We start from the raw sequence: 25,073 nt of genomic DNA, 5'->3' as shown, positions 1-25,073 counted from the left end.
GGTGCCTTGGAGAATAGTTTGACTCCCTCTTCTTTGTGGCAACCCCTGAGATATTGGAAGACTGCTATCGTGTCTCCCCTAGTCCTCCTTTTCATTAAACTAGACATACCCAAAATTCCTGCAACCGTTCTTCGTATGTTTTAGCCTCCAGTCCCCTAATCCTCTTTGTTGCTCTTCTCTGCACTCTTTCTAGAGTCTCCACATCTTTTCTACATCGTGGCGACCAAAACTGAATGCAAATATTCCAAGTGTGGCCTTACCAAGGCCTTATAAAGTGGTATTAACCCTTCATGTGATCTTGATTCTCTCCCTCTGTTGATGCAGCCTAGAACTGTGTTGGCTTTTTTGGCAGCTGCTGCACATGGCTGGCTCCCATTTAAATGGTTGTCCACTAGGACTTCCTTCCTTCCTTCCTTCCTTCCTTCCTTCCTTCCTTCCTTCCTTCCTCCCTCCCTCCCTCCCTCCCTCCCTCCCTCCCTCCCTCCTTCCTTCCTTCCTTCCTTCCTTCCTTCCTTCCTTCCTTCCTTCCTTCCTTCCTTCCTTCCTTCCTTCCTTCCTTCCTGTAACATCAGGAGCCACCAGAAATCCAAATAACAAGGTTCACATGAATTGTGGTTAGCTTAGTCTAGCGATGGAGAAGAATGGGAACTCAGATCGGATGGTTCACTGAAATACAGATGGGCAGGGTGAGAATGGGGAAGAACAGGAGGGGGCGGTGAGCAGCCAGAGTGCTGTCGGAAATCAGCACACACCCCTCTCCTAGAAAAATGAAATATGCTGGGAAATATTGAAAAGGCGGGATATTATATTTCCCTGGATCAGAAATGGGGAAACATGTTTTAGGCAGGAAACAGACTCGCTCTGAATAGCCCCCACCTTTGTCAATGGGCCATTAAAATGCCTGAGGTAGTCTATTCTGCATAACAAAGATATCCCCCTTCCGCTCCAGGGTTATGGGGGTAAGGCGCAATAGTATTAGCCCTTTCCCATTCTCACTGTAGGGTACCTGGGAAGAAGCGATGCTCAACCAAACTTGGACTCAAAGCGCAGCCTACAGGGTTGCCTCTGCATGGCCCCATGGGTGTCTGACAACCAATCAGAATACAAGCTCAGGTTCAAAGGCCAGAGAGGGCATAAACCCAGGGACTTTCAGCATCTCTGCCTCTTTTTCCTCTTCACCCAACATCTGGAAGCATGTGATCCCCCTTTTCTGTTCAGGACAGGGGTGTCCAAACTTGGGAACTTTAAGACTCTGGGAGAATTCTGGGAGTTGAAGTCCACAAGTCTTAAAGTTCCCAAGTTTGGACACCCCTGGTTCAGGAGCTCAAGCCATGTGATCCTGTCCACCATTAAACCATCTTTCCAAGCGGCCTCCATGTTTCCAGTGTCTTTTTCCCCCCGCTTGGAACTGAAACCAGAAGGACGTTTCCTCCAACAGTGCCAACCTCGGTGTGCATGGCACCGTTTTCAGCTGTCCGTGTCTCTCTTCCTTGCCTTGCACGTTTGCTCGCCCAGTTTTCTCCAGACACCCCTTTACCCTTTCCCTTGCCTTCCCCTTCTAGGAAACCATCCCAGCCTATGATTAAATGGAGGATTAAGTCTCCCCACCACCACTCTCTGCCCGCTGGCTATGGAAGCAGCCCCCACCCCGCTCTGCTTTCTTTCCCTTTGTGCCCTGCTGCGATAATCCCTCCTCCCCCAACCGGGCTTTGATTAACCTCCGAGGGAAAGGAGGCAGATGAAAAATTCCTAGAAAACAAGCGTCCTTCTCCAAAGAGCCAGACGGCTGAAGCGGCTCCCTCTCAGGACCCATTAACCCCGTGTCAAGTGGGGATTTCCAGAGACACACGCAGCCACTAAAATGGGGAGCTGGGCAGCCTCACGCTTGCCAACCTGCCCTGCACCACCTCTACGCAAATTCCCCCCCCCCAATCTGTAGTGAAAAGGCTAGTAAAAAAGTGTTGATGGCCAGGTGGTCTAGTGGTTAAGGCAGGGGTGTCCAAACTTGGGAACTTTAAGACTTGTGGACTTCAACTCCCAGAATTCCCCAGCCAGCCTGGGGAATTCTGGGAGTTGAAGTCCACAAGTCTTAAAGTTCCCAAGTTTGGACACCCCTGGGTTAAGGCAACAGGCAGGAGAGGATGGGAGAAGATGAGTTCTAGTCTCACCTGAGGCATGAAAACAAGCTGGGTGATTTTGGGCCAATCACCAGGAGACAGTGAATTCTAGTTCTGCCTTAGGCATGAAAGCTGACTGGGTGACTTTGGGCCAATCACCAGGAGACAGTGACTTCTAGTCCCACCTGAGGCATGAAAGCCAGCTGGGTGAAATTGGACCAATCACCAGGAGACAGTGACTTCTAGTCCTACGTGAGGCATGAAAACAAGCTGGGTGACTTTGGGCCAATCACCAGGAGACAGAGAATTCTAGTCCCACCTGAGGCATGAAAGCCAGCTGGGTGAAATTGGGCCAATCACCAGGAGACAGTGACTTCTAGTCCCACCTGAAGCATGAAAGCCGGCTGGGTGAAATTGGGCCAATCGCCAGGAGACAGTGACTTCTAGTCCCACCTGAGGCATGAAAGCCAGCTGGGTGAAATTGGGCCAATCACCAGGAGAGAGAGAATTCTAGTCCCACCTGAGGCATGAAAGCCATCTGGGTGAAATTGGGCCAATCACCAGGAGACAGAGAATTCTAGTCCCACCTGAGGTATGAAAGTAAGCTGGGTGACTTTGGGCCAATCACCAGGAGACAGAGAATTCTAGTCCCACCTGAGGCATGAAAGCAAGCTGGGTGACTTTGGGCCAATCACCAGGAGAGAGAGAATTCTAGTCCCACCTGAGGCATGAAAGCCAGCTGGGTGAAATTGGGCCAATCACCAGGAGAGAGAGAATTCTAGTCCCACCTGAGGCATGAAAGCCAGCTGGGTGAAATTGGGCCAATCACCAGGAGAGAGAGAATTCTAGTCCCACCTGAGGCATGAAAGCCAGCTGGGTGAAATTGGGCCAATCACCAGGAGAGAGAGAATTCTAGTCCCACCTGAGGCATGAAAGTAAGCTGGGTGACTTTGGGCCAATCACCAGGAGACAGTGAGTTCTAGTCCCATTTTAGGCCTGAAAAAGCTGGCTGGGTGACTTTGGGCTAATTTGCCAGGAAATTGTGAGTTCTACTCCCACTTTAGGCATGAAATCCAGCTCTATGACTTTGGGCCAATCATCAGGAGACCGTGAGATCTAGTCCTGCTTTAGGCATGAAAGCCAACTGGGTAACCTTGAGTCAGTGGTGGGATTCAGCAGGTTCTGACCAGTTCTGGAGAACCGGTAACGGAAATTTAGGGTAGTTCGGAGAACCGGCAAATATCTCCTCCTGCTGGCCCTGCCCCCATCTATTCTCTGCCTCCCAAGTCCCAGCTGATCGGGAGGAAATGGGGATTTTGCAGTATCTTTCCCCTGCCACGCCCACCAAGCCATGCCACGTCCACCAAACCACAGGCCCACAGAACCAGCAGTAAATTTTTTTGAATCTCACCACTGTCTTGAGCCAATCTTTCTCTCTCATCCCAAGCCATCTCGCACAGTTGTTATCATGGGGAAAATAGAAGGAGAACAGAGTATTGTGTATGTTCACAGCCTTCAGTTATTTGCACATATACAAACAAATGCAAAGAAGCAAAGAGAGTGGGGAAAACACAGCAATACCACTTGCCTTCCTTGCTCAGAATCCCTTCCACATTAGACCTTCGGTTGGTTGTTTTTTCCACATTTCTAATTCCTAAACGAGACAAGATACGCCGTATTTTTCAGAGTATAAGACGCACCAAGGTTTTGAAGAGGCAAATTAAAAAAATAAAGTTTTTGCACTCTGCAGACCTCTCAAAAACGGCCTGTTTTTTGTGAAAACGGGCCCATTTCCTCCCCAAAAAGGGCATGGTTAGCCTTTAAGAGGCTTATATTGTCTCCTGGGGGCTGTGTGGGGCAAAATTGAGCAAAAAAACACTCCATTTTTGGCTCGTATCTGCCCTCCCCAGCCTCCAGGAGCATTCTGCAAGGCTCCTAAAGGCGATGCACGGCCATTTTGGTGAAGGGGCCGACCCCAAAAATGCTGTATTCAGTGTATAAGATGCCCCAAATTTTCAGCCTCTCTTTTGAGGGAAAAAGATGCATCTTTATACTTTGAAAAATATGGTAATTTGCAAAATGGTGTCACATCCTGGTTGGAACAAAAGCACTTAGGCCAGTGATGGCAAACCTTTTTCGCCTCGAGTGGCAAAAGCACGCCCGCGTGCTATAGCACACACTCACATGCCCACCCCCATAATTTAATGCCACCCGGTGTGCCGTGCCCCCTGTGCATGCATGGGGCAGCGGGGTGTGTGTGTGTCACATTTTCGATTCACTAGGCAAATCGGTTCTTAGCTTATGTGAAGTCCACCGCTGGATGGAAGACACCTTGAAATCAAAGCATGCTGACTGCTTTGTCGTCAGGCAGAAAACAATTCCTCTTCTTTTTTTAAAAGACAAAAGCTGGAAATGGATGAATTGCTTATCTGCAGGCCGCTTGCTTAAGGATTTGTCATTCTTTCGAGCAGTTGGTTAACCAACTGATTTAATGTAAATATGAATACGGGGGGGGGGGGAAACAAAACCCTTGCAGGCAGACTTTTCTGCCTTCCGCTTTATCGCTATTCATCATGCGATTATCTTCCAGCTCTCCGCCATCCTCAGAGGTGCTGTATAAAAAATCCATTTTGCAGTCTGCACATGGCCAATTCACCCTGGATCTCTCCAAAGATTAATTTTCCACAGGACGCTGACTGATGAGCCAGAGAAGCACGCGTCAACCTCAGGTGGGATAAGATGCAAGTCCGCATAGTCGGGTTTAATGCAGCGATTCCTTCATCTTCTCTTTTGTAAAATAGAAATACGCCCAGCTTTTTCCTCTGTTTCCCTTGTGGCTCGGTTTCCAGATTCCCTCTCAACCAGGTAAATGCCTACGGAGATTCTCAAACATCCAGGTCATGGTTGACCCAAAACAAGGCTCCATACCCATTTGGACCATCCTGGTAAACCTGATGACACAGATAAATGTCCAAGTGACCTCAACGACTCACTACGTCAGTGGTAGTCAACCTGGTCCCTACCGCCCACTAGTGGGCGTTCCAGCTTTCATGGTGGGCAGTAGGGGTTTGCTGTAACTCTGCTTTATAAATTTTATAAAGGAAAGTTACTTCCCTACTGTATAAATCACCATTACTGTGGAACCGGTGGGCGGTTAGAAAATTTTACTACTAACAGAGATACAGAAGTGGGCGGTAGGTATAAAAGGGTTGACTATCCCTGCACTAGGTAAAGGTAAAAGTTCCCCTCGCACAGATGTGCTAGTCGTTCCCGACTCTAGGGGGCGGTGCTCCTCTCCGTTTCAAAGCTGAAGAGCCAGCGCTGTTCAAAGACGTCTCTGTGGTCATGTGGCTGGCATGACTAAACGTTGTTCCCTTCCCACCAAAGGTGGTTCCTATTTTTCTACTTGCATTTATCACATGCTTTCGAACTGCTAGGTTGGTGGAAGCTGGGACAAGTCACGGGAGCTCACTCCGTTACGCAGTGCTAGGGATTCGAACTGCCGAACTGCTGACCTTTCTAATCGATAAGCTCAGGGTCTTAGCCACTGAGCCACTGCATCCCTACAACAACTCACTAAAAGGATGCAAATGACCAGCGGTCTGAAAGGTATATAAATACTTCCATTCCCCACCATCCAGTCAAAGCTGAAGAAGCTTCTAGGATGAGAAGCAAAATGTCTTCCAAGAAAAAAACCCAGAATGTCCAGTTGCCCCTGGGTGCTTTTTCAACTGGACTTTCTCTTTTTGTCTTCGAAGATGATTCGTTTCTCATCCAAGAAGCTTCTTCAGCTCTGACTGGATGAAGAGGAATGGAAGGATTTGTAATCCTTGCTGACTGCTGGTCATGTCAACCCCGAAGCTGACTGGACCGGAAGCTTCAGTGTTGCCACACTGGAGCTGAGAGATAGGGAGGGGGGGAATAGAGATAGTTGGGGTTTTGTAGCCAAAACAAAATACTTTTCTCTTGAGAACCAAGGACATTCTCACACCTGGTCCAAGAGAGGAGGAGCGACGTTACCAGGCAACCGGGCAGCACCTTGATTGGACCATGTGACTGATAGTTCGGAGGAGGGGAAAACTTTTATTTTTAATTAGGTGAAAACCGTGGGAATCTTCAGAGTTGGTTTTCCTCAAAATTGTGCTAATAGGGTATCTCCAAATAAAACTGTTCTTTGAGGAATCCTGACAGGTCATTTGCATCCTTTTAGAGAGTCGTTGAGGCCACTTGGAGGTTTATCTGTGTCCTCAGGGATCACCTGAGAGGGGCAAATGGGTATGGAACCTTCTTGGAATTGTTGCAAGGTAGCTTTTTTGAAGGTAGCCAAAATCTGGTAGGTATTTTTCCTCTTGACTTCTTAGTGCCCCCTTTAAAACTTCTTTGGGTAGCAAAATGGGTGGCATATCAATAGAATACATAAAAATGTGGTGCCTAGAATTGGACACGGTTCTCCAGCTTCAGGGTGGCTAAGCGGCCACGACGCTGAGCTTGTTGATCAGAAAGGTCGGCAGTTCGAATCCCTAGCGCCACGTAACGGACTGAGCTCCCGTTACTTGTCCCAGCTTCTGCCAACCTAGCGGTTCGAGAAGCATGTAAAAATGCAAGTAGAAAAATAGGAACCACCTTTGGTGGGAAGGGAACGGCGTTTCGTACGCCTTCGGCATTTAGTCCTGCCGGCCTCATGACCACGGAGATGTCTTCGGACAGCGCTGGCTCTTCGGCTTTGAAACGGAGATGAGCACCGCCCCCTAGAGTCGGGAACGACTGGCACATATGTGCGAGGGGAACCTTTACCTTTTCCTTTACCTTACACACACACACACACACACGACACATACACACACACAGCAGTTGCAAGCCAAAAGCCACGGCAAAAGAGTTGCCATTTTAACTTTTAGCAACTTTTCCCCCCAGGCAGCCTAAACAAGACCGCACGAAAAAGGAATAACTGAAAGCGTCTATTTTCAGTCCGGTTTTAAATGGTACCTTTCCCGCTGGCCAAATTTTTGCTGGAAGGATTGTTGCGAAGCCCTGGTGGTTGGATTTTCATATTTAAAAAAACAAAAAACCCTCAGGAGTCTGTGGCTTGCCCAGCCCTGCCTTAAGTCAGGACATCCAAAATGGGCAGGAGGATGATTTCATAGCAGTTTGAACCTCTTCGGTTAAGAGGAGGAGGGGAAAAAAACCCTGTGATTGAAACCTTTAAAATAAGCAAAACATAAGCTCCTTCAATGTTCTCTTGGCTCAGCAGCTGATTTTGGCTCCTACCCCGACAGCCGTAGCCCTTTCGCCCTTCCTTTTGCAAACCTCAGCGTTTTCCATCCCCCCCCTTCAATTTTGACCAAACCCCCAAATTTCCCAACACCAGCAACAAAAGGGAAAGGAAAACAGAGCTCTTTCACCGTCCACAAGCAAGAGGTAAAGAGCGTTTCCAGCTCCTCTCTGCAGTACTGAAATTCCTTTTTTTTTTACTACCGGTTCTGTGGCCGAAGCTTAGTGGGCGTGGCAGAGGAAGGATACTGCAAAAAAGATGTGGAGACTCTAGAAAGAGTGCAGAGAAGAGCAACAAAGAGGATTAGGGCACTGGAGGCTAAAACATATAAAGAACGGTTGCAGGAACTGGGTATGTCTGGTTTAATGAAAAGGAGGACCAGGGGAGATGTTGGATAGCCATTTGTCTGAAACGGTATAGGGTTTCCTGCCTAGGCGGGGGGGGGGGGTTGGACTAGAAGACCTCCAAGGTCCCTTCCAACTCCGCTATTGTATTGTATTGTAAGAGAATAATGGTTATGATTAGGGTATATAACACCATGTATATATTCTAAAAGGACTTGATACAACCAGTATACCGCTGTTGCAAAATTAAAATTGTGATGTAGAATAAAGGAAAATGTACAATAAAAACATATATCTAAAGCTGCAGCCTCTTTCTCAGTTTTCCACTTGACAATGGCATTAAAGAATTAAGCAGCGCAAAGGGAGGTAAGGGCAGACCGAATCCAGGAATAAAATCCCTGCTGCTAAAAAAAAAAAGAGGCCCCAGAAGTGCACCAATACAATACAATACAATAGTAGAGTTGGAAGGGACCTTGGAGGTCTTCTAGTCCAACCCCCTGCCTAGGCAGGAAACCCTATACCGTTTCAGACAAATGGCTATCTAACATCTTCTTAAAGACTTCCAGTGTTGGAGCATTCACAACTTCTGGAGGCAACTTCTGTTCCACTGATTCATTGTTCTAACTGTCAAGGCGAAGAACCTTTGCAAAGAAGCTGCCAGGGGCACCGGGAACAGGGGTGGGTTCCCGCCGTGCCACTCGCACACTTGATCCCAGCTATGGGCGCATACACTGTACGAAAAAAAATGCTTCTTTGCATGTGCAGAAACAAAAAGCAAGTTGGCGGTACCGGTTCGGTGGCGTGGCAGGCTGAATTATTAGCTACTCATCCAAACCGATCTGAACCGGTAGGAACCCACCTCTGACCCGGAGGCTTTTTGTGAGTTGCGTTGGCCCTGGACGCTTCACAGGCGTTGTTGAAGATCAGACATCTCTGTTTGGAAGCTTGAGGGCGTATTTATCTTCCTTAGCTTTGGGGCAGCTTTTGTCTCAGGAAAACTTTGCATTTGATTTAGGGGCCGATCTGTCGTTTGGACCCAGAACACGGAGTTAATTCAGGAAGTGAGTTCAGCATCAGGTGCAATTGCAGGCCAGAAGTGGTATTCAGTAGGTTGTGACCAGTTGCGGAGAACCGATAGCGGAAATTTTGAGTAGTTCAGGGAACCGGCAAATATCACCTCTGGCTGGCCCCGCCCCCATCTCTTCTCTGCCTCCCAAGTTCCAGCTGATCGGGAGGAAATGGAGATTTTACAGTATCCTTCCCCTGCCATGCCCACCAAGCCAGGCCCACAAAACCGGTAGTAAATATTTTTGACTCCCACCACTGGTGCAGGAGCTAACCTAGCTAGATCTCCAAGAGAAGGACAGGTAGATTCTGGGGTGGAGTCAAGAGAGCAATCAGCCTGGATTCCTTATGTTCCCACAAGTGATCCAACTGCAACCAAGTCCAAATTTTGGTCACCAGACTATAAAAAAGATGTGGAGACTCTAGAAAGAGTGCAGAGAAGAGCAACAAACGGGATTAGGGGACGGGAGGCTAAAACAAATGAAGATCAGTTGCTGGAATGGGGTATGTCTGGTTTGATGAAAAGAAGGACTAGGGGAGACATGATAGCAGTCTTCCAATATCTCAGGGGTTGCCACAAAGAAGAGGGAGTCAAACTATTCTCCAGAGCACCTGAAGGCAGGACAAGAAGCAATGGGTGGAAACTCATCAAGGAGAGAAGCAACTTAGAACAAAGGAGAAATTTCCTGACAGTGAGAACAATGAATCAGTGGAGCAACCTGCCTCCAGAAGTTGTGAATGCTCCGATACTGGAAGTTTTTAAGATGTTGGATAACCATTTGTCTGAAGTCGTGTAGGGTTTCCTGCCTGAGCAGGGGGTTGGACTAGAAGACCTCCAAGGTCCCTTTCAACTCTGTTATTTTATTCTATTCTGTTCTGTTTTGTTCTGTCATTTCTATTCTATTCTATGCAAGTCACTTTTTTCAGTGCTGTTGTTAAGTTCAAATGATTGCTAAACACATGGTCGTAAGTGGAGGGCTTACTTGTAGTAAATCCAATGCCCAGAAATAAATTAATCTAATCCTACCCTGACTGGCTGCTCCTCAGGTGCCTCTGAGGTTCTGCTAAGGAAAGCATCTATCTCCCACCCTCTCTCTCTCACAAACACACACAAACACACACACGGCTTCCTTTTGCATCTTTTACGAGCGAAGAGCAAAAGCAGCCATCTTTTTAGCCCTGCCAGGAAGAAAGGTCATTTTGCGTCCTCCCCTACTAGCTGTTCGGGGGTTGCAAATGGGAATTTATTGTCTGAAATAAATGGGGGACCAGAGGAATTATTATTCCCAGGCAGGCAGAAACCACCACGAGAATCTTTCATGGAAAAAAACAAAAGAAGAAGAAATAAAAATCTCCTTCTGGATTCTTTTGAAATGACTCAATCCGGCCGAAGGATATCTATATTCCCTCTGCCCCCCAAAACTGCTTTTCCTTATCAGCAAGCACCAGGCAGCCACTCCATCAGCCCAACCCCCCCTGCCGTTTGGCTTCCCCCCTTCGGCTGATCCTATCGCTCTCATTCGTCTTCTAGGGCATCGCTTCACCGGGTCTGGGAAAAGCCCAGTGGGGCCATGAATGGCATGATTTAAGCACGGCTGCTTTGAGTTTTGGGTTGGAAAGGGACTTCATGCATTGGTGTAAAGCAGCTGCTTTATTTTATTTTATTTTATTATTTATTATTTTATTTATTTTATTTATTTTATTTATTTTATTTATTTTATTTATTTTATTTATTTTATTTATTTTATTTATTTATTTAGTTTATTTAGTTTATTTAGTTTATTTATTATTTAGTTTATTTATTATTTAGTTTATTTAGTTTATTTATTTTATTTATTTTAGTTTATTTATTTTATTTTATTTTTATTTATTTTTTATTATTTTATTTATTATTTTATTTATTTTATTTGCTTTTATTTGCTTTTATTTTATTTTATGATTTTATTTATTTTTACTTTATTTTATTTAACTTATTCATCTTACACACGTGGACAAAAACATACACAAAGCCTACAAACCACTCCCGGAACTGCACTTTCCTCCTGGCAGCAGATGTCTATCGGTGTATCTTTACAAATATTATTTCCCTCTCCATAAATTCTAATTTTACATAAGCGATGCTTTTATTCTTCTTCTTTTTTTACTTTTGTAAATCCTACTTTTCCTACATTCTTATCACCTAATTCTTCGATAATACAAATGACCTTTCCCTAATTCTTATTTCCAAAGCAGCTGCTTTAATTTGTGGACAATTCGATACATTACACCTGGGGGTATCAAACACAAGGACTGCAGGTCGGATGGGGCCTGTGATGTGGTCGGATCTGGTCTGCTGTCCTGGAAAATGAAAAGGGGCTGCCCGGCATCACTTCGGTCCAGTCTACCCAATGGGTACAGGAAACATGCCAGCAGTTTGGGGAGTGGCGTCAAGCTGGCCACGCCCCACCCAGTCGGCCATGCCCACCAGCCCCCCCCCCCCGAGGTCCACCACAGATGCGTCCCTCAATGAAATTGAATTGGCACCCCTGCATTACACAATCCTAAGAAGTGGGCAAATTGGCTCACGAGGGCAAGGATGTCACATAGGTAATCCTCGACTTAAAAGGTAAAGGTTCCCCTCGCACATATGTGTTACTCGTTCCTGACTCTAGGGGGCGGTGCTCATCTCTGTTTCAAAGCCGAAAGGCCAGCATTGTCCGAAGACGTCCTCGTGGTCATGTGGCCGGCAAGATTCAACGCCAAAGGCGCATGGAACGCGGTTACCTTCCCACCAAAGGTGGTTCCTATTTTTCTACTTGCATTTACGTGCTTTCGAACTGCTAGGTTGGCAGAAGCTGAGACACTTTTCTCAAGGAGAGAAGCAACTTAGAACTGAGGAGAAACTTCCTGACAGTGAGAACAATGAATCAGTGGAACAGAAGTTGCCTCCAGAAGTTGTGAATGCCCCAACACTGGAAGTCTTTAAGAAGATGTTGGATAGCCATTTGTCTGAAATGGTATAGGGTTTCCTGCCTAGGCAGGGGGTTGGACTAGAAGACCTCCAAGGTCCCTTCCAACTCTGTTATTCTATTCTATTCTATTCCATTCTATTCTATTCTATTCTAATTCTATTTTCCTTCCATGTTTTCCAGTATCAGACGTCTCTAATAGCTGATGTCAGATTTATTTTCCTCTATACAGATAGTCCTCGGTTTATGATCACTATTGAGACTAGAATTTCCATTAAGTAAGGTGATTGTTAAGCGTGTCATGCTCAATGTTATGGCTGTTTTTGCCATGTTTGTTAAGTGAATCGCTACCGTCGTTAAGTGAATTATACAGTCCTTGAGTAAATCCAGTCATCCACCATCGACTTTGCTTGCCCGAAGCTGCCTCGGAATGTCGTAAACGGTGATACATGACCGCAGGATACTGCAATGATTGGAAATACATACCTGATGCCAAGCTGTTCTGATGGAAGCTTCCTAAGAGCACGAAGGAGACTCCTGGTCCCGAAAAAAAACCCTTTTATTAATTGACTGTGAATTCTGCTCATTCACATCCAGCAAAGTCTTTCGAGGGAGGATTTACAGTCACAGACCTTCTCTGGCTTGGAGAGCTGCCAGGCCGATCTCTGCAGAACTTGGCAAGGAGTCTCGGAGAGTCACAAACCAATCAAGTGAACTAATGGTCTCCTGCAAACTCCACTCCCCTGTCGCTCCTCTTTTATTCCCTCTAACACTTGTAGGTGTTAGATACTAGCTACAGTTATAATGGTTTCCACCAAGGTCCTTGTTCTGGCGGGAACAGAGGTTTAATCTCATTGGAGCTGTCAGACTCAACCTTCGCTGGATTGTACATAGTTGCTACTGATTTAATAAAGAGCTGTTGTTGCCTTTAGCCTGAGTGTGCCCTTCCATTACCCGATCTAACAGTGGCCTTACTCTCAAGTCGACCCCTGTTCCTTAGCTCTTCCCTTCGTCTGGCATCTCTGCGCATGCGCACACTGGGAACAGGCTCCAGCTGTTCGTCTGCCCCACTGATGTCTGACTCCGAAGGCAGCTGATAACTGCCAGACGGCCCTGGCCCCATCTCTGCCTCCGACATAGAGCCCTCATCAGAGCCTTCCCCAGACTCCAGGACTGGCCCATCTTCCTCCCCAACCTCCTCACTGTCCGAATCTGCTGCCACAACACAAGCAACCTAATTTTGATCACACAACCGTGAGGATGCGGCATAAGTTGTAAATGCAGGGGCTAACTGTAAGTCACTTCTTTCAGTGCTGTTGTAACAGTCACTAAACGAATGGTTGTAAGTTGAGGACTATCTGAGTTAAAAAGGGTCTTCCTGGAAATCAGTTCAACTCCTGGAGATTTTATGGCTCCATCTCTATGACTCTAATGGCGAGAGAGTAAAATAGTTTGCCGTTGTCTTCTTTCAGTGCTCGTTTCCCCAATCTGGCCTATATTCCTGGGTTATCCTGGCTTGTCATCCAAGCCTCAACCAGCTGCACCCCTGTTTAGCAACTGGCTGGCCAGGCCCGGGTCCAAGAAACCGCTCCAAAATCCTGCGTTTGGGAGTCTTATGAAAGATTCATTTTGTGAGCGTCTACAAGTCAGCTCTACAAAAAAACCCAGGAGTTAATAAATCAATATATTAGTTTCCAGTGGCGTCACTGAATGAAATAGCCTGCTGCAGATTTCCTACCAAATGCTTTAAGGGCGTCTGGCTTGAGTTGCTGGCCATTTTTGCAAAGCGAACAGCTGGACGAGTTTGACCAGCCCTGGGAGAATTGGACCGTTTGACCCATTTCTTCACTTTTCTCTCCGAAAAGCGGCTGACAACTTTGCAGCTGCAGCTTTGTGCTCCCACAAACTCAATGTTGCTCTCCTTTTAGGTCAATATTTTGTTCAGAAGCAAATAAATAAAAAGGATGATTATGGCTACATTAAATGTGCTTTTTATTATTTGCCTATTATCCCGGCGTTATTATTTTTAGGAATAATTTAAGGCAGCAAACATACTTTTTTCTCCTCCAATTTTTCCCCACAACAATGTTGGGAGTTAAGTTCGGCTGAGAGAGGGGGGCTGGCCCAAAGCCACCTAGCTGACTGTCATGGCTAAGGTGGGACTAGAACTCACAGTTCCCTGGCGATTGGCCCAAAGTCACCCAATTGGCCTTCATGCCTAAGATGGCACTAGAATTTCCCATCTCCTGGTGATTGGCTCAGTCATCCAGTCAGCTTTCATGCCTAAAATGGGACTAGAAGTCACCATCTCCTGGCGATTGGTCCAAAGTCACCCAACTGGCCTTCATGCCTAAGATGGCACTAGAATTTCCTGTCTCCTGGTGATTGGCTCAGTCATCCAGTCAGCTTTCATGCCCAAGGCGAGACTAGAACTCACCGTTTCCTGGCGATTGGCCCAAAGTCACCCAATTGGCCTTCATGCCTAAAGTAGTACTAGAATTTCCCGTCTCCTGGTGATTGGCTCAGTCATCTAGTCAGCTTTCATGCCTAAAATGGGACTAGAACTCACCATCTCCTGGCGATTGGCCCAAAGTCACCCAACTGGCCTTCATGCCTAAGATAGTACTAGAATTTCCAGTCTCCTGGCGATTGGCCCAAAGTCATCCAGTCAGCTTTCATGCCCCAGGCAAGACTAGAACTCACCGTTTCCTGGCGATTGGCCCAAAGTCACCCAACTGGCCTGCATGCCTAAGGTAGTACTAGAATTTCCCCGTCTCCTGGCGATTGTCCCAAAGTCACCCAACTGGCCTGCATGCCTAAGGTAGTACTAGAATTTCCCTGTCTCCTGGCGATTGTCCCAAAGTCATCCAGTCAGCTTTCATGCTTAAGGCAAGACTAGAACTCAGCATCTCCTGGGGATTGGCCCAAAGTCACCCGGCTGACTTTCACCTCTAAGGCTGGACTAGAACTCACCGTTTCCTAGTCTCCAGTCTAGTACCTTAAGTTTTAGTCGCCTAAATGGGAAGAAAACCCCGACTTTTAGTGTGTTAAAAGTCCCAACTGGGAAATACGTGCTCAGCAGAAAGAGTTTCTAATCATGTCAAAAGTCCCCTTCCCCTTCATGACTAAATCATCCAAAACAATTGTTGCATTTTAGTTGAGGCGGCATAGTTTTTAATGAGAAACGCATCTATCTATAACCAGATCTCCCATTTAAGCGTATGGTGAGACTCTTCTTTTTCATCATTGCTTTGATTAATTTATTTAGTTGAAAATGAAGGGACAGGCCATTTCCTTTCAGATGACCTTAGCAACATGGTGGTTAAGTGAACCTGGCTTCCTCATTGACTTTGCTTGTTAGAAGGTCGGAAAAAGTGATCACATGACCCTGGGATACTGCAACTGTCATAAGTACATGCCAGTTGCCAAGCATAATTCAATGTGCAGCGCAGTCATAGGGCTGGCCCATAAGTCACTTTTTAACATGCCCTTATAACTTTGAATCGTCACTGAGCAGTTTGTAAGTTGAGGACTATCTGTCCTTATTTCCCAGTCAATTGACATCTTTACTGACAATAGAGTGGAAGAGAAGGAAATGATATAATTTACTAACCTCCTAGTTTTTAAAAATCCTACGTATCTTTTCTGACCTAGGCTTCTTCAAAAAGCACAGAGTCCTTGTCCCCAAAAAATCCCTTTTACTAAACGAATGTGAATTCCTCATATTCACCTTCGGCAAAGGCCTGGCAAACGGTCTTTCAAAGGAATATTTATGACCACAGACCTTATCTGGGTCTGTGGTCATAAATCAAGAACATGTGAAGGGTTAATACCACTTTATAATGCCTTGGTAAGGCCACACTTGGAATCTTGCATTCAGTTTTGGTCACCACGATGTAGAAAAGATGTGGAGACTCTAGAAAGAGTGCAGAGAAGAGCAACAAAGAGGATTAGGGGACTGGAGGCTAAAACATACGAAGAACGGTTGCAGGAATTTTGGGTATGTCTAGTTGAATGAAAAGAAGGACTAGGGGAGACATGATAGCAGTATTCCAATATCTCAGGGGTTGCCACAAAGTAGAGGGAGTCAAACTATTTTCCAAGGCACCTGAGGGCAGAACAAGAAGCAATGGGAGGAAACTAATCAAGGAGAGAAGCAACTTAGAACTGAGGAGAAACTTCCTGACAGTGAAAACAATGAATCAATGGAACAACTTGCCTCCAGAAGATGTGAATGCCCCAACACTGGAAGTCTTTAAGAAGATGTTGGATAGCCATTTGTCTGAAACAGTATACAGTTTCCTGCCTAGGCAGGGGGTTGGACTAGAAGACCTCGAAGGTCCCTTCCAACTCTGCTATTGTATTGTATTGCATCTAGCTTGGAAAGCTGCCATGTAAATATTTTTCAAGTGCTGTGCAAGGAAAGACTGGGCACAGAGTCTCTGAGATTCATGGACAGATCTTCACACTCCTGAAATGAATCTAACGACCAAACAAGCAAATGGTTTCCTGCAAAAGCCCACTCCCCTTTTGCTCCTCTTTTATTCCCTATGGGAGGGGCCAATCACCTTCCTCCTGTGATTTTACTCACAAGTTGACCAGACGTGGTACTCAGTAGGTTCTGACCAGTTCTGGAGAACCGGTAGAGGAAATTTTGAGTAGTTTGGAGAACCGGTAAATACCATCTCTGACTGGCTTTGCCCCCATCTATTCTCTGGCTCTCCGAGTCCCAGCTGATCGGGAGGGAATGGGGCAGGGGTGAAATTCAGCAAGTTTTGACAGGTTCTGGAGAACTGGTAGTGGAAATTTTGAGTAGTTTGAAGAACCGGCAAATGCCATCTCTGGCTGGCCCAAGTGGGGTGGGAATGGAGATTTTGCAGTATCCTTCCCCTGCTACGCCAACCAAGCCATACTGTGCCCACCAAGCCACGCCCACAGAACCGGTAGTAAAAAAATTGAATTTCACCACTGAAATGGGGATTTTGCAGTATCCTTTCCCTGCCACGTCCACCAAGCCACGCCCACCAAACCATGCCCACAGAACCGGTAATAAATTTTTTTGAATCTCACCACTGAAGTCGACCCAGATTTCTGAGTTGTTCTTTTCTTCTGGCAGCTCTGCGCTCCTCTTTTATTCCCCACGGGAGGGGCCATTCATTGCGCACCTGTGCCTTTACTCCCAAGTTGAGTCCTGTTCTTTAGCTGTTCCCTTTGTCTGGCAACTCTACACTGGGAACAGGCTCCAGCTGTTCTTCTGCTTTCACTGATGTCCGACTCCGAATGCAGCTGAAAACTATCAGATGGCTCTGGCCCCCTCTCTGCCTCCGACACAGAGCCCTCGTCTTCCCCAGACTCCAGGACTGGCCCATGTTCCTCCTCAACCTCCTGACTGTCTGAATCTGCTGCCAGCTGTGCTGGTGGGCCACAACCCTATCTTATTGGAATTGGAATCTATAGGTGGTTTGTTAATTGAATCAGGGTTACTTGCAGAGGGCTGAACTAACCCCAGCTAGTTAACAAGGTTAAACTGATGCCACCTGCTCAAAATTTATTTGGAGACATTTAATTTCAGTTCATTAACTGGGTTTTTGTTTTATTTTTATTTATTGTTTGCTTCCATAGTCCTCCAAGGAAGAGAGGTGAAGAGAAAGAGCAGAACAGCAAGTCTGCCCATCGGGGACTCACTGCCGAAGCCTGGCAACAGAGAACATATCCTAGCACTGATTGGCTGCAGTGACTAAGCCACACCCTGCTAGTGCCTGATTGGCCGATGGTAGATTAGGCTCCTCCTGGAGAAAGCAGCTGGAATTCTGTAGTCTCAAAGCACAATTTTTGAGAGTGGGATTGAGTGCCGTACCCAGCGCAAGTAGTCCTCAATTTATGACCATAATGGAGTCTGGAGTTTCAAGCAAGCGTCGTTGCAGTTGTAAGTCGAGGCACCACATGAATGGGCTCAACTTTATGGCTCGTTATAAAGTGAGTCATCGTGGTCGTTAAGTGAACCCATTCCCCAGAATGGATGCTTTCACCTGGCAGTCCCATCATTGGGAAACACTACAGGTAGTCCTCGACTTACAACAGTTCATTTAGTGACCTTTCGAAGTTACGACGGCACTGAAAAAAGTGATTTATGACCGTTTTTCACAGTTGCGACCTTTGATCATGTGATCACAATTCAGATGCTTGTCAGTGGCTTTATATTTATGACCGTTGCTGTGTCCCAAGGTCACGGGACAACCCCCCCTCCTTTTTGCAACCTTCTGACAAGCAAAGTCAATGGGGAAGCCAGATTCACTTAATGACCGGATTACAAATTTATCAATTGCAGTGATTCCCAATTGAGGCAAGAAAGGTCGTAAAATGGAGCAAAACTCACTTAACAACTGTCTCACTTGACAACAGAAATGTTGGGTACAATTGTGGTCAAGCAAAGCCAAAGGGGAAGCCAGATTCACTTAACAACGTAGTATAACAACTGCAGCGATTCACTTAATAACTGTGGCAAGAAAGGTCATGTAACTGCCTCGCTTAGCAACAGAAATTTGGGGCTCGATTTTGGTTGTAAGTCAAGGACTACCTGTATTGTTGGGGGCAGCCTTGAGCTCCTCTATGAACAGTAAGATACAATACTGATAATCCCCCATTTTCAAGTAGAAAATTCTGCTATTAAGTCGTACAGACATTGCATCACACAACCATATCTTAATTTATAACCTTTTTCGCCATGGCTGTGAAGTGAATCCCTGTGGTCATTAAGTGAGGCATCATAGGACTGCAACTTGTGCTCTTCTCTTCCCTGCTGGCCTCCCCATCGGTTTTGTTTATCGGAAGCCCACTAGGAGTGTCGTTTAACGGCGATCATGTGACCATGGGACACTGTAAACATTGTACACCTGTGACTATTGCCAAATGCCTGAATCCTGGCAAAGTGACAGACGCTGCAGTGGTCATAAGTGTGAGGATAGGTCATCACGCTTTATTCAGCTGTTGTAAGTTTGGTCACTAAATGAATGGTCGTTAAGTGGGGAATATACATACATATATATATATATATATATATATATATATATATATATATATATATATATATATATATATATATATATATATATATATATATATATATATATATATATATATATATATATATATATATATATATATATATATATATATATATATATATTATAATTCAAATCCCTGTAAGGGTATGGCTAGCTGATGAGAGCTATAGAGCTTGAAATAGATCTATACTAGTCTCCCTTTATTTATTTATCAGCACAAATACAACACACAGACACACACACAGAGAGTTTTGGTCACCATGACGTAAAAAAGACTAGAAAGAGGGCAGAGAAGAGCAACGAAGAGGATTAGGGGACTGGAGGCTAAAACATATGAAGAACGGTTGCAGGAACTGGGTATGTTTAGCTTAAGAGAAAGAAGGACTAGGGGAGACATGATAGCAGTGTTCCAATATCTCAGGGGTTGCCACAAAGAAGAGGGAGTCAAACTATTCTCCAAGGCACCTGAGGGTAGAACAAGAAGCAATGGGTGGAAACTAATCAAGGAGAGAAGCAACTTAGAACTGAGGAGAAATTTCCTGACAGTATGAAAGATTATTCAGTGGAACAACCTGCATTCAGAAATTGTGGATGCCCCAACACTGGAGGCTTTTAAGGACTGTCCCAAAGGTGCTTTTTCAAGTGGCAACTGGACTTTATTGTTTTCCTTTGAATACGTTTCGCTTCTCTTCCAAGAAGCTTCCTCAGCTCCGAGTTGATGGTGGGGAATGGAAGGATTTATACTCCTTGCAGACAGCTGGCAATGTCTGCCAGCTGAAGAAGCCTCTTGGATGAGAAGCGAAACGGCCCAGTTGCCCCTTGGGAAAAAAAGCACCTTTGGGACAACCGTGACCTGGAGGACGGAGAATCTCCATAGAAAAGAGAGTGGAATAGCATTTGTCTAAAACAGCATAGGGCCGTGATGGTGAACCTATGGCACGTGTGCCAGAGATGACAACGCAGAGTCCTCTCTGTGGCACGTGCACCGTCACCAGCTGCTTTTCTGGTTTCTGATGCGCAAAAGTTGCACCGGCCAGTTGGTCTTCATGGGTGCTGGAGCACCGGAAAATGGCCTGACAATGGCCAGAAAAACAGACATAAGCAGACAAAAAACAGGCCATTTTTGGGCTCTTTTCAGGCTGTTTTTCAGGCCGAAAAATGACCTGAAAATGCCCCCCAAAACAGCTTGAAAATGGCCTGAAAAACAGCCTGAAAATAGCCCCCAAAACAGCCTGAAAATGGTTCAAAACCACCCTGAAAATGGTCCAAAAACAGCCTGAAAATGGCCCGAAAAACAGCCTGAAAATGGCCAAAACTGCCCAAAATACAGCCATCTGTGCATCGGCCCGCTGGTCTTTGGGTTTTTGGTGCTCTGGTGCACCTATGCGCGCACATACACATTCATGCACAAGCGTTTCCAGTTTTGGCGCTCGGTGCCGAAAAGGTTCTCCATCAACTGGTATAAGGTTTGCTGCTTGAGCAGGGGGGTTGGACTAGAAGACCTCCAAGGTCCTTTCCAACTCTGTTATTCTGTGACTTCTGGAGGAGAATCAAGTTGGAGAACTGCCAATGCAGAAAAAATAATAATAAAGCTGTGCGGTGCCTGGTTTTCTCTCCTAACATACGGACACAGCGCCACTTGCATTGCATCTGGCAGAGAATTTCCTTCTGCTCGGCTGAGAATTTAATGTGAGCGGGATTTAAAGCCTTCTAAGACTTTCCCCAGTCGATTGGCTTTGTGCAACCCCTACATTCCTCCTCCTCATCGATTTTCCCCTTTTCGCTTTTCTTGACGACGCGTCAAGAATCCAAGCGGCACTGAGCTGTCTTTAAACATGGTTTGTTGAGCAAGGCATAGTAGATTTGAGTCACACCTCTCATCCAAAGTGAGCAAGCAAGTACGCGCACAGTTGTGTTTTACAAATCCGTCAGGCCGAGCCAAAACCGAGCGTTCCCACTTTCGGTTAGCATTGGGTGTGACTCCAACACAGTTGGGTAAGATTTTAAAGACTCGGCGAGAGAGCTGTACAAGAACACAACCAATCGCCTTGCAAGTATGCTGTCAATCAATCAATCAATCAATCCATGAATCAGAATGCACTAATCAGCCAACGGTGGGTAATCCGTGAATTACGACCACCGTTGGAACCGGAATTCCCATTATTAAGTAAGCCGATTATTGAGTAAGTCGTACTCAATTTTACGACACCTTTCTCAAGCCAATCCCTGCAGTTGTTAAATGAATCAGGCAGTCGTTAAGCGAATTCGGTTTCCCTTGTTATTGACTTGGCTTGTTTTAAACTGGCTGGAAAAGGTTGCAAATGGGTGATCACCTCTGACCTCAGGATGCTGCAACCATCATAAAAACAAGCCAGTTGCCAAATGTTCAAATTTTGACACTGACCATAGGGATGTTGCAACCGTTGTAAGTGTGAGGACCGGTCTTAAGTCGCTTTTTTCAGTATTATTGTCAAATCAAACGCTTGCTAAACCAATGGCTCTAATTAGAGGCCTACCTATATTAATGCAGTGTATCTATCAGTGTAAAAAGAGACCCAAGGACTTGGTGGCTAAGAAGCTCAGCTTGTCAATCAGAAAGGTTGGCAGTTTGGTGGTTCAAATCCCTAGTGCCGCGTAACGGAGTGAGCTCCCGTTACGTGACCCAGCTTGTTCCAACCTAGCAGTTCGAAAGCACGTAAAAATGCAAGTAGAAAAATAGGAACCACCTTTGGTGGGAAGGGAACAGTGTTCCGGGCACCTTCGGCGTTGAGTCATGCCGGCCACATGACCATGGAGACGTCTTCGGACAGCGCTGGCTCTTCGGCTTTGAAACGGAGATGAACCCCGTCTCCTAGAGTGGGGAACGACTAGCACATATATGTGAGGGGAACATTTACCTTACATTTACCTTATCTGTCGGTGTAAATATACACAGACACACACGTCTCTGGAATTTTGGATCGGATTGCACTATGGCCCAACCTGAACCAGGCAAGCAAAAAGCCAAGGAGATCATTTGGTGCAGTAAATCGCGGTTGGTTTTTCTGTGGCTTAACCTGTGTAATAAGATGCACATTCAGAAAAGCCATTTGTTCCAAAACCTACAGGAATGGGTGAATGTAGCCACTAGATGGAATATCCTGAAGATTACGTTAGGTGCAAAAAAAAAAATCCCTCCTTGGTGAAAATGGGATTCCAATCCCATTTAGGTTGTTTCAGTCCAGTGCACTCAACCCAGGAATATATGAGTTTTCACCCCATTACCAGCTGGAGATACAGAATACAGACTACAGAAGGGATCTTATTCAACCCCCTCCACAGGCAGGAAACCTATATCATTTCAGACAAATGGTTGTTCAATCTTTTCTTAAAACTTCCAGTGTTGGAGCATTCACAACTTCTGGAGGCAAGTTGTTCCACGGATTAATTGTCCTCTCCATTAGGAAGTTTCTCCTTAATTCTAGGATGCTTCTCTCCATGATTAGTTTCCACCCATTGCTTCTTGTTCTACCCTCAGGTGCCTTGGAGAACAGTTTGACTCCCTCTTCTTTGTGGCAACCCCTGAGATATTGGAACACTGCTATCATGTCTCCCCTTGTCCTTCTTTTCATTCAACTAGACATACCCAGTTCCTGCAACCGTTCCTCATATGTTTTAGCCTCCAGTCCCCTAATCATCTTTGTTGCTCCTCTCTGCACTCTTTCTAGCATCTTCATTCCCAGAGCAGAGGATTTGGGCAGGTTTTCAGATTGCTCGAAATGCAGCTTTTTTTTCTTAGTGGGATCTAAGTTCCTGCAAATATACTTAACAGGGGCCGGTTTCGGGCTAAGGTTGCAGTGCTGGCTCTTGGCAACAAATCCTGTGGAAATCAACTGGAATTAGTTGGGCAGAGCTGCGAAACTAATTAGAGCTGTCCCATTGCTCTAATTAGGAGCAAAAGACTTAAGAATAGGAGGAAGGCTGCCTTCTCCACCGAATAACATTTTCTCTCTCTCTCTCTTTTCTTTCTCATCTCTCTCTTTCTCTCGCATCTCTCTCCCTCTCATCTCTTTTCTCTCATCTTTCTCTCTCACTTTCTCTCTCACACACATCTCATCTCTCTCTTTCTCTCATCTCTCCCTTTCTCGCTCGCTCGCATCTCTCTCTCATCTCGCTCTCTCATCTCATCTCTCTCTCTCCTCTCTCTCTGTCATCTCTGTCATCTCTCTTTCTCTCTCACCTCTCTCTTTCTCTCTCTCTTTCATGTCTCTTTTCTCTCTCATCTCTCTTTCTCTCATTTCTCCCTTTCTCGCTCACTCGCATCTCTCTCTCATCTCGCTCTCTCATCTCATCTCTCTCTCACCTCTCTCTCTCTCTCTCATCTCTCTCTCTTTCATATCTCTTTTCTCTCTCATCTCTTTTTCTCTCTATCTCCCTTCTCCTCTCTCACTCTCTTGCAAGATCGCTCTCATTTCAATGCGTAAGTCTCATTCCCTCCCTTTTTTGGGGAGTGGGGGGGGGAGCGGTAGTATTTCCCAGCATGCTAAAATTTACACGCCAGGGTTCTGGCAAAGGCAGATCCTGTTTTCAGTAAGTTGTTTCCATGCCGGATCAAACTCTTTAAGGCAAATTTGAGAAGCGGCTGCATAAAACGACAGTCACCTTCACGGCAAGTCAGCGACGCCGCTAAAGGGGAATCCTTCAACACGTTTGTTTGCTCCTTTGGTTAAAGAAAGAAAGAAAGAAAGAAAAGGAGGCTTCGTTCAACCGGTAAACCTCTCCCTGTTTAATCCTGAATTAGACAAGGGTAAAATCTGGCTCCCTTTTTGGAGAAACCGGATCAGGCACCGGTTTGATGCACCTTGCACAGTGTTGAAACCATCGCAGTAAGAAGGGGGGGGGCTTTTCTTATTCATTTGACGAACCCCCTTTTTAAGGGGTGTGAGAAGACGCACCGTCTCCCCACTCTCCCCAAATTCTCCCTCTGCTTAAGAGACGGCCTCACGAACTCCATAGAAATCAAAACCGAAAGGGGGGGACACCGAGTGTGGGTCTTTCATCCAATATGGGGAGGGGGCGTCGAGATCTCCGCTATTCTACCCATCCACCTGAAACGAACGGGGGGGGGGAGAAACCGACCGCCACTCCTGCTTACCAAGCCTGCTCCCCATTATATCGCCCACCGCGTCTCCCTAAGCCCACCCCCCCTTTTTCCTTCAAGGACGCCCCCTCCTCCTCCTCCTCAGCCCCAAATCTGTCGGGCTTATTATTAGGTCCTTTCACCACACCCGGCTAGAGGGCTTGGGGAGCATGGGTTGGGGAGTCCAAGAGGATCCCCCCGCTGGTTAGGTTGGAGCTGTCTACCCTGCGGTGGGGTGTCACACACACACACACACACACACACACACACACACAAACACACGCGGATCTGTCACCCGCTTCCCCACCCCGGCCTTTTGTTCCCTTCCCCTTTTGTCGCGTTCCGCCACCTCCCTCCGTCTCTCTCTCTCTCTCTCTCCAACGCTGGAACCGCCTAAGATGCGCGCCGCAACTTGCAGGCGATCGCAACCGCCGCTTCGGCAAGAGGCTCCGCAAGGAGAAAGGATGCGCCCCCACCAAACCCCGAGCGCGCATCGGCGGGGACCCCCAGCCCCCCCAGTCCCCAATTTCACCCCGCGATCCTTTCCTTTCCCTCCCCCCCGCCCCCCACCAGACGGTCGTTCGGTCGATCCCGGCTCCAAGCCCCCGAAAAGCAGCAGAGCCGCTTCCCCGCCGCCCCTCCGTCCGGCACACGCCTCCCTTACCCTCCATCTCGTTGCCGTCGCCGCAGTTCATGCTTTAGCCCGCGCGCATCGCCTCCGCCCCGCGCTCCCCCGATGGGCTGCAGGATGAGCGGAGCGGGATCCGGCGGAGCGAGCGAGCGTCCGGCTGCCTGGCTGCTTGGCTGGCGGTGTCTTTCCGACGACCGCCCGGCGCCCCAGACGTCCGTGGAGGGCGGGGCAGGAGAGGGCGGGGGCGGTCACTCGCCTCGCCGGAGTTGGGCGGACTTTGGACCGGGGCTGCCAGCCGCCCTCCTCCGCCTCCCCCTCCCGGCTTCCAGCGCTTAAGCCCCACCGCGCCGAAGACTGTCTGTCTCTCCACACCTCCCCCCCGGATCCCCGCAAGGTCACCCGCGCGGCCTCGGCCTCTCCTACCCGCCCTAGACCGAGCGCGGAACGGACGACGACGACGACGCCTTCTCCCGCGGCGGCTGGCGGACAAAAGGCCGGACCTCCCGAGGCCGC

At 46.9% G+C, this 25,073-nt stretch overlaps 1 protein-coding gene across 4 annotated transcripts in view; it reads right to left on the bottom strand.

Moving 5' to 3' along the window:
* The window catches only part of SAMD10 (sterile alpha motif domain containing 10), a 41,747-nt gene extending 16,905 nt beyond the window's left edge, over positions 1-24,842 (bottom strand). For all 4 annotated transcript variants that reach the window (XM_081949818.1, XM_081949819.1, XM_081949817.1 and 1 more), the window contains exon 1: positions 24,594-24,842. In XM_081949818.1, the coding sequence (XP_081805944.1) occupies positions 24,594-24,624 (31 nt within the window). In that variant the 5' untranslated portion in view covers positions 24,625-24,842. The remainder of the gene's footprint in view (positions 1-24,593) is intronic.
* Between the last annotated feature and the right edge of the window lie 231 nt (positions 24,843-25,073).

Source organism: Natrix helvetica (genome assembly GCF_964273705.1).
Source record: "Natrix helvetica genome assembly, chromosome: 3".
Lineage (NCBI taxonomy): Eukaryota > Metazoa > Chordata > Lepidosauria > Squamata > Natricidae > Natrix > Natrix helvetica.
Note: the sequence above shows the minus strand (reverse complement) of the source record. Positions and strands in the feature narration are given on the sequence as shown.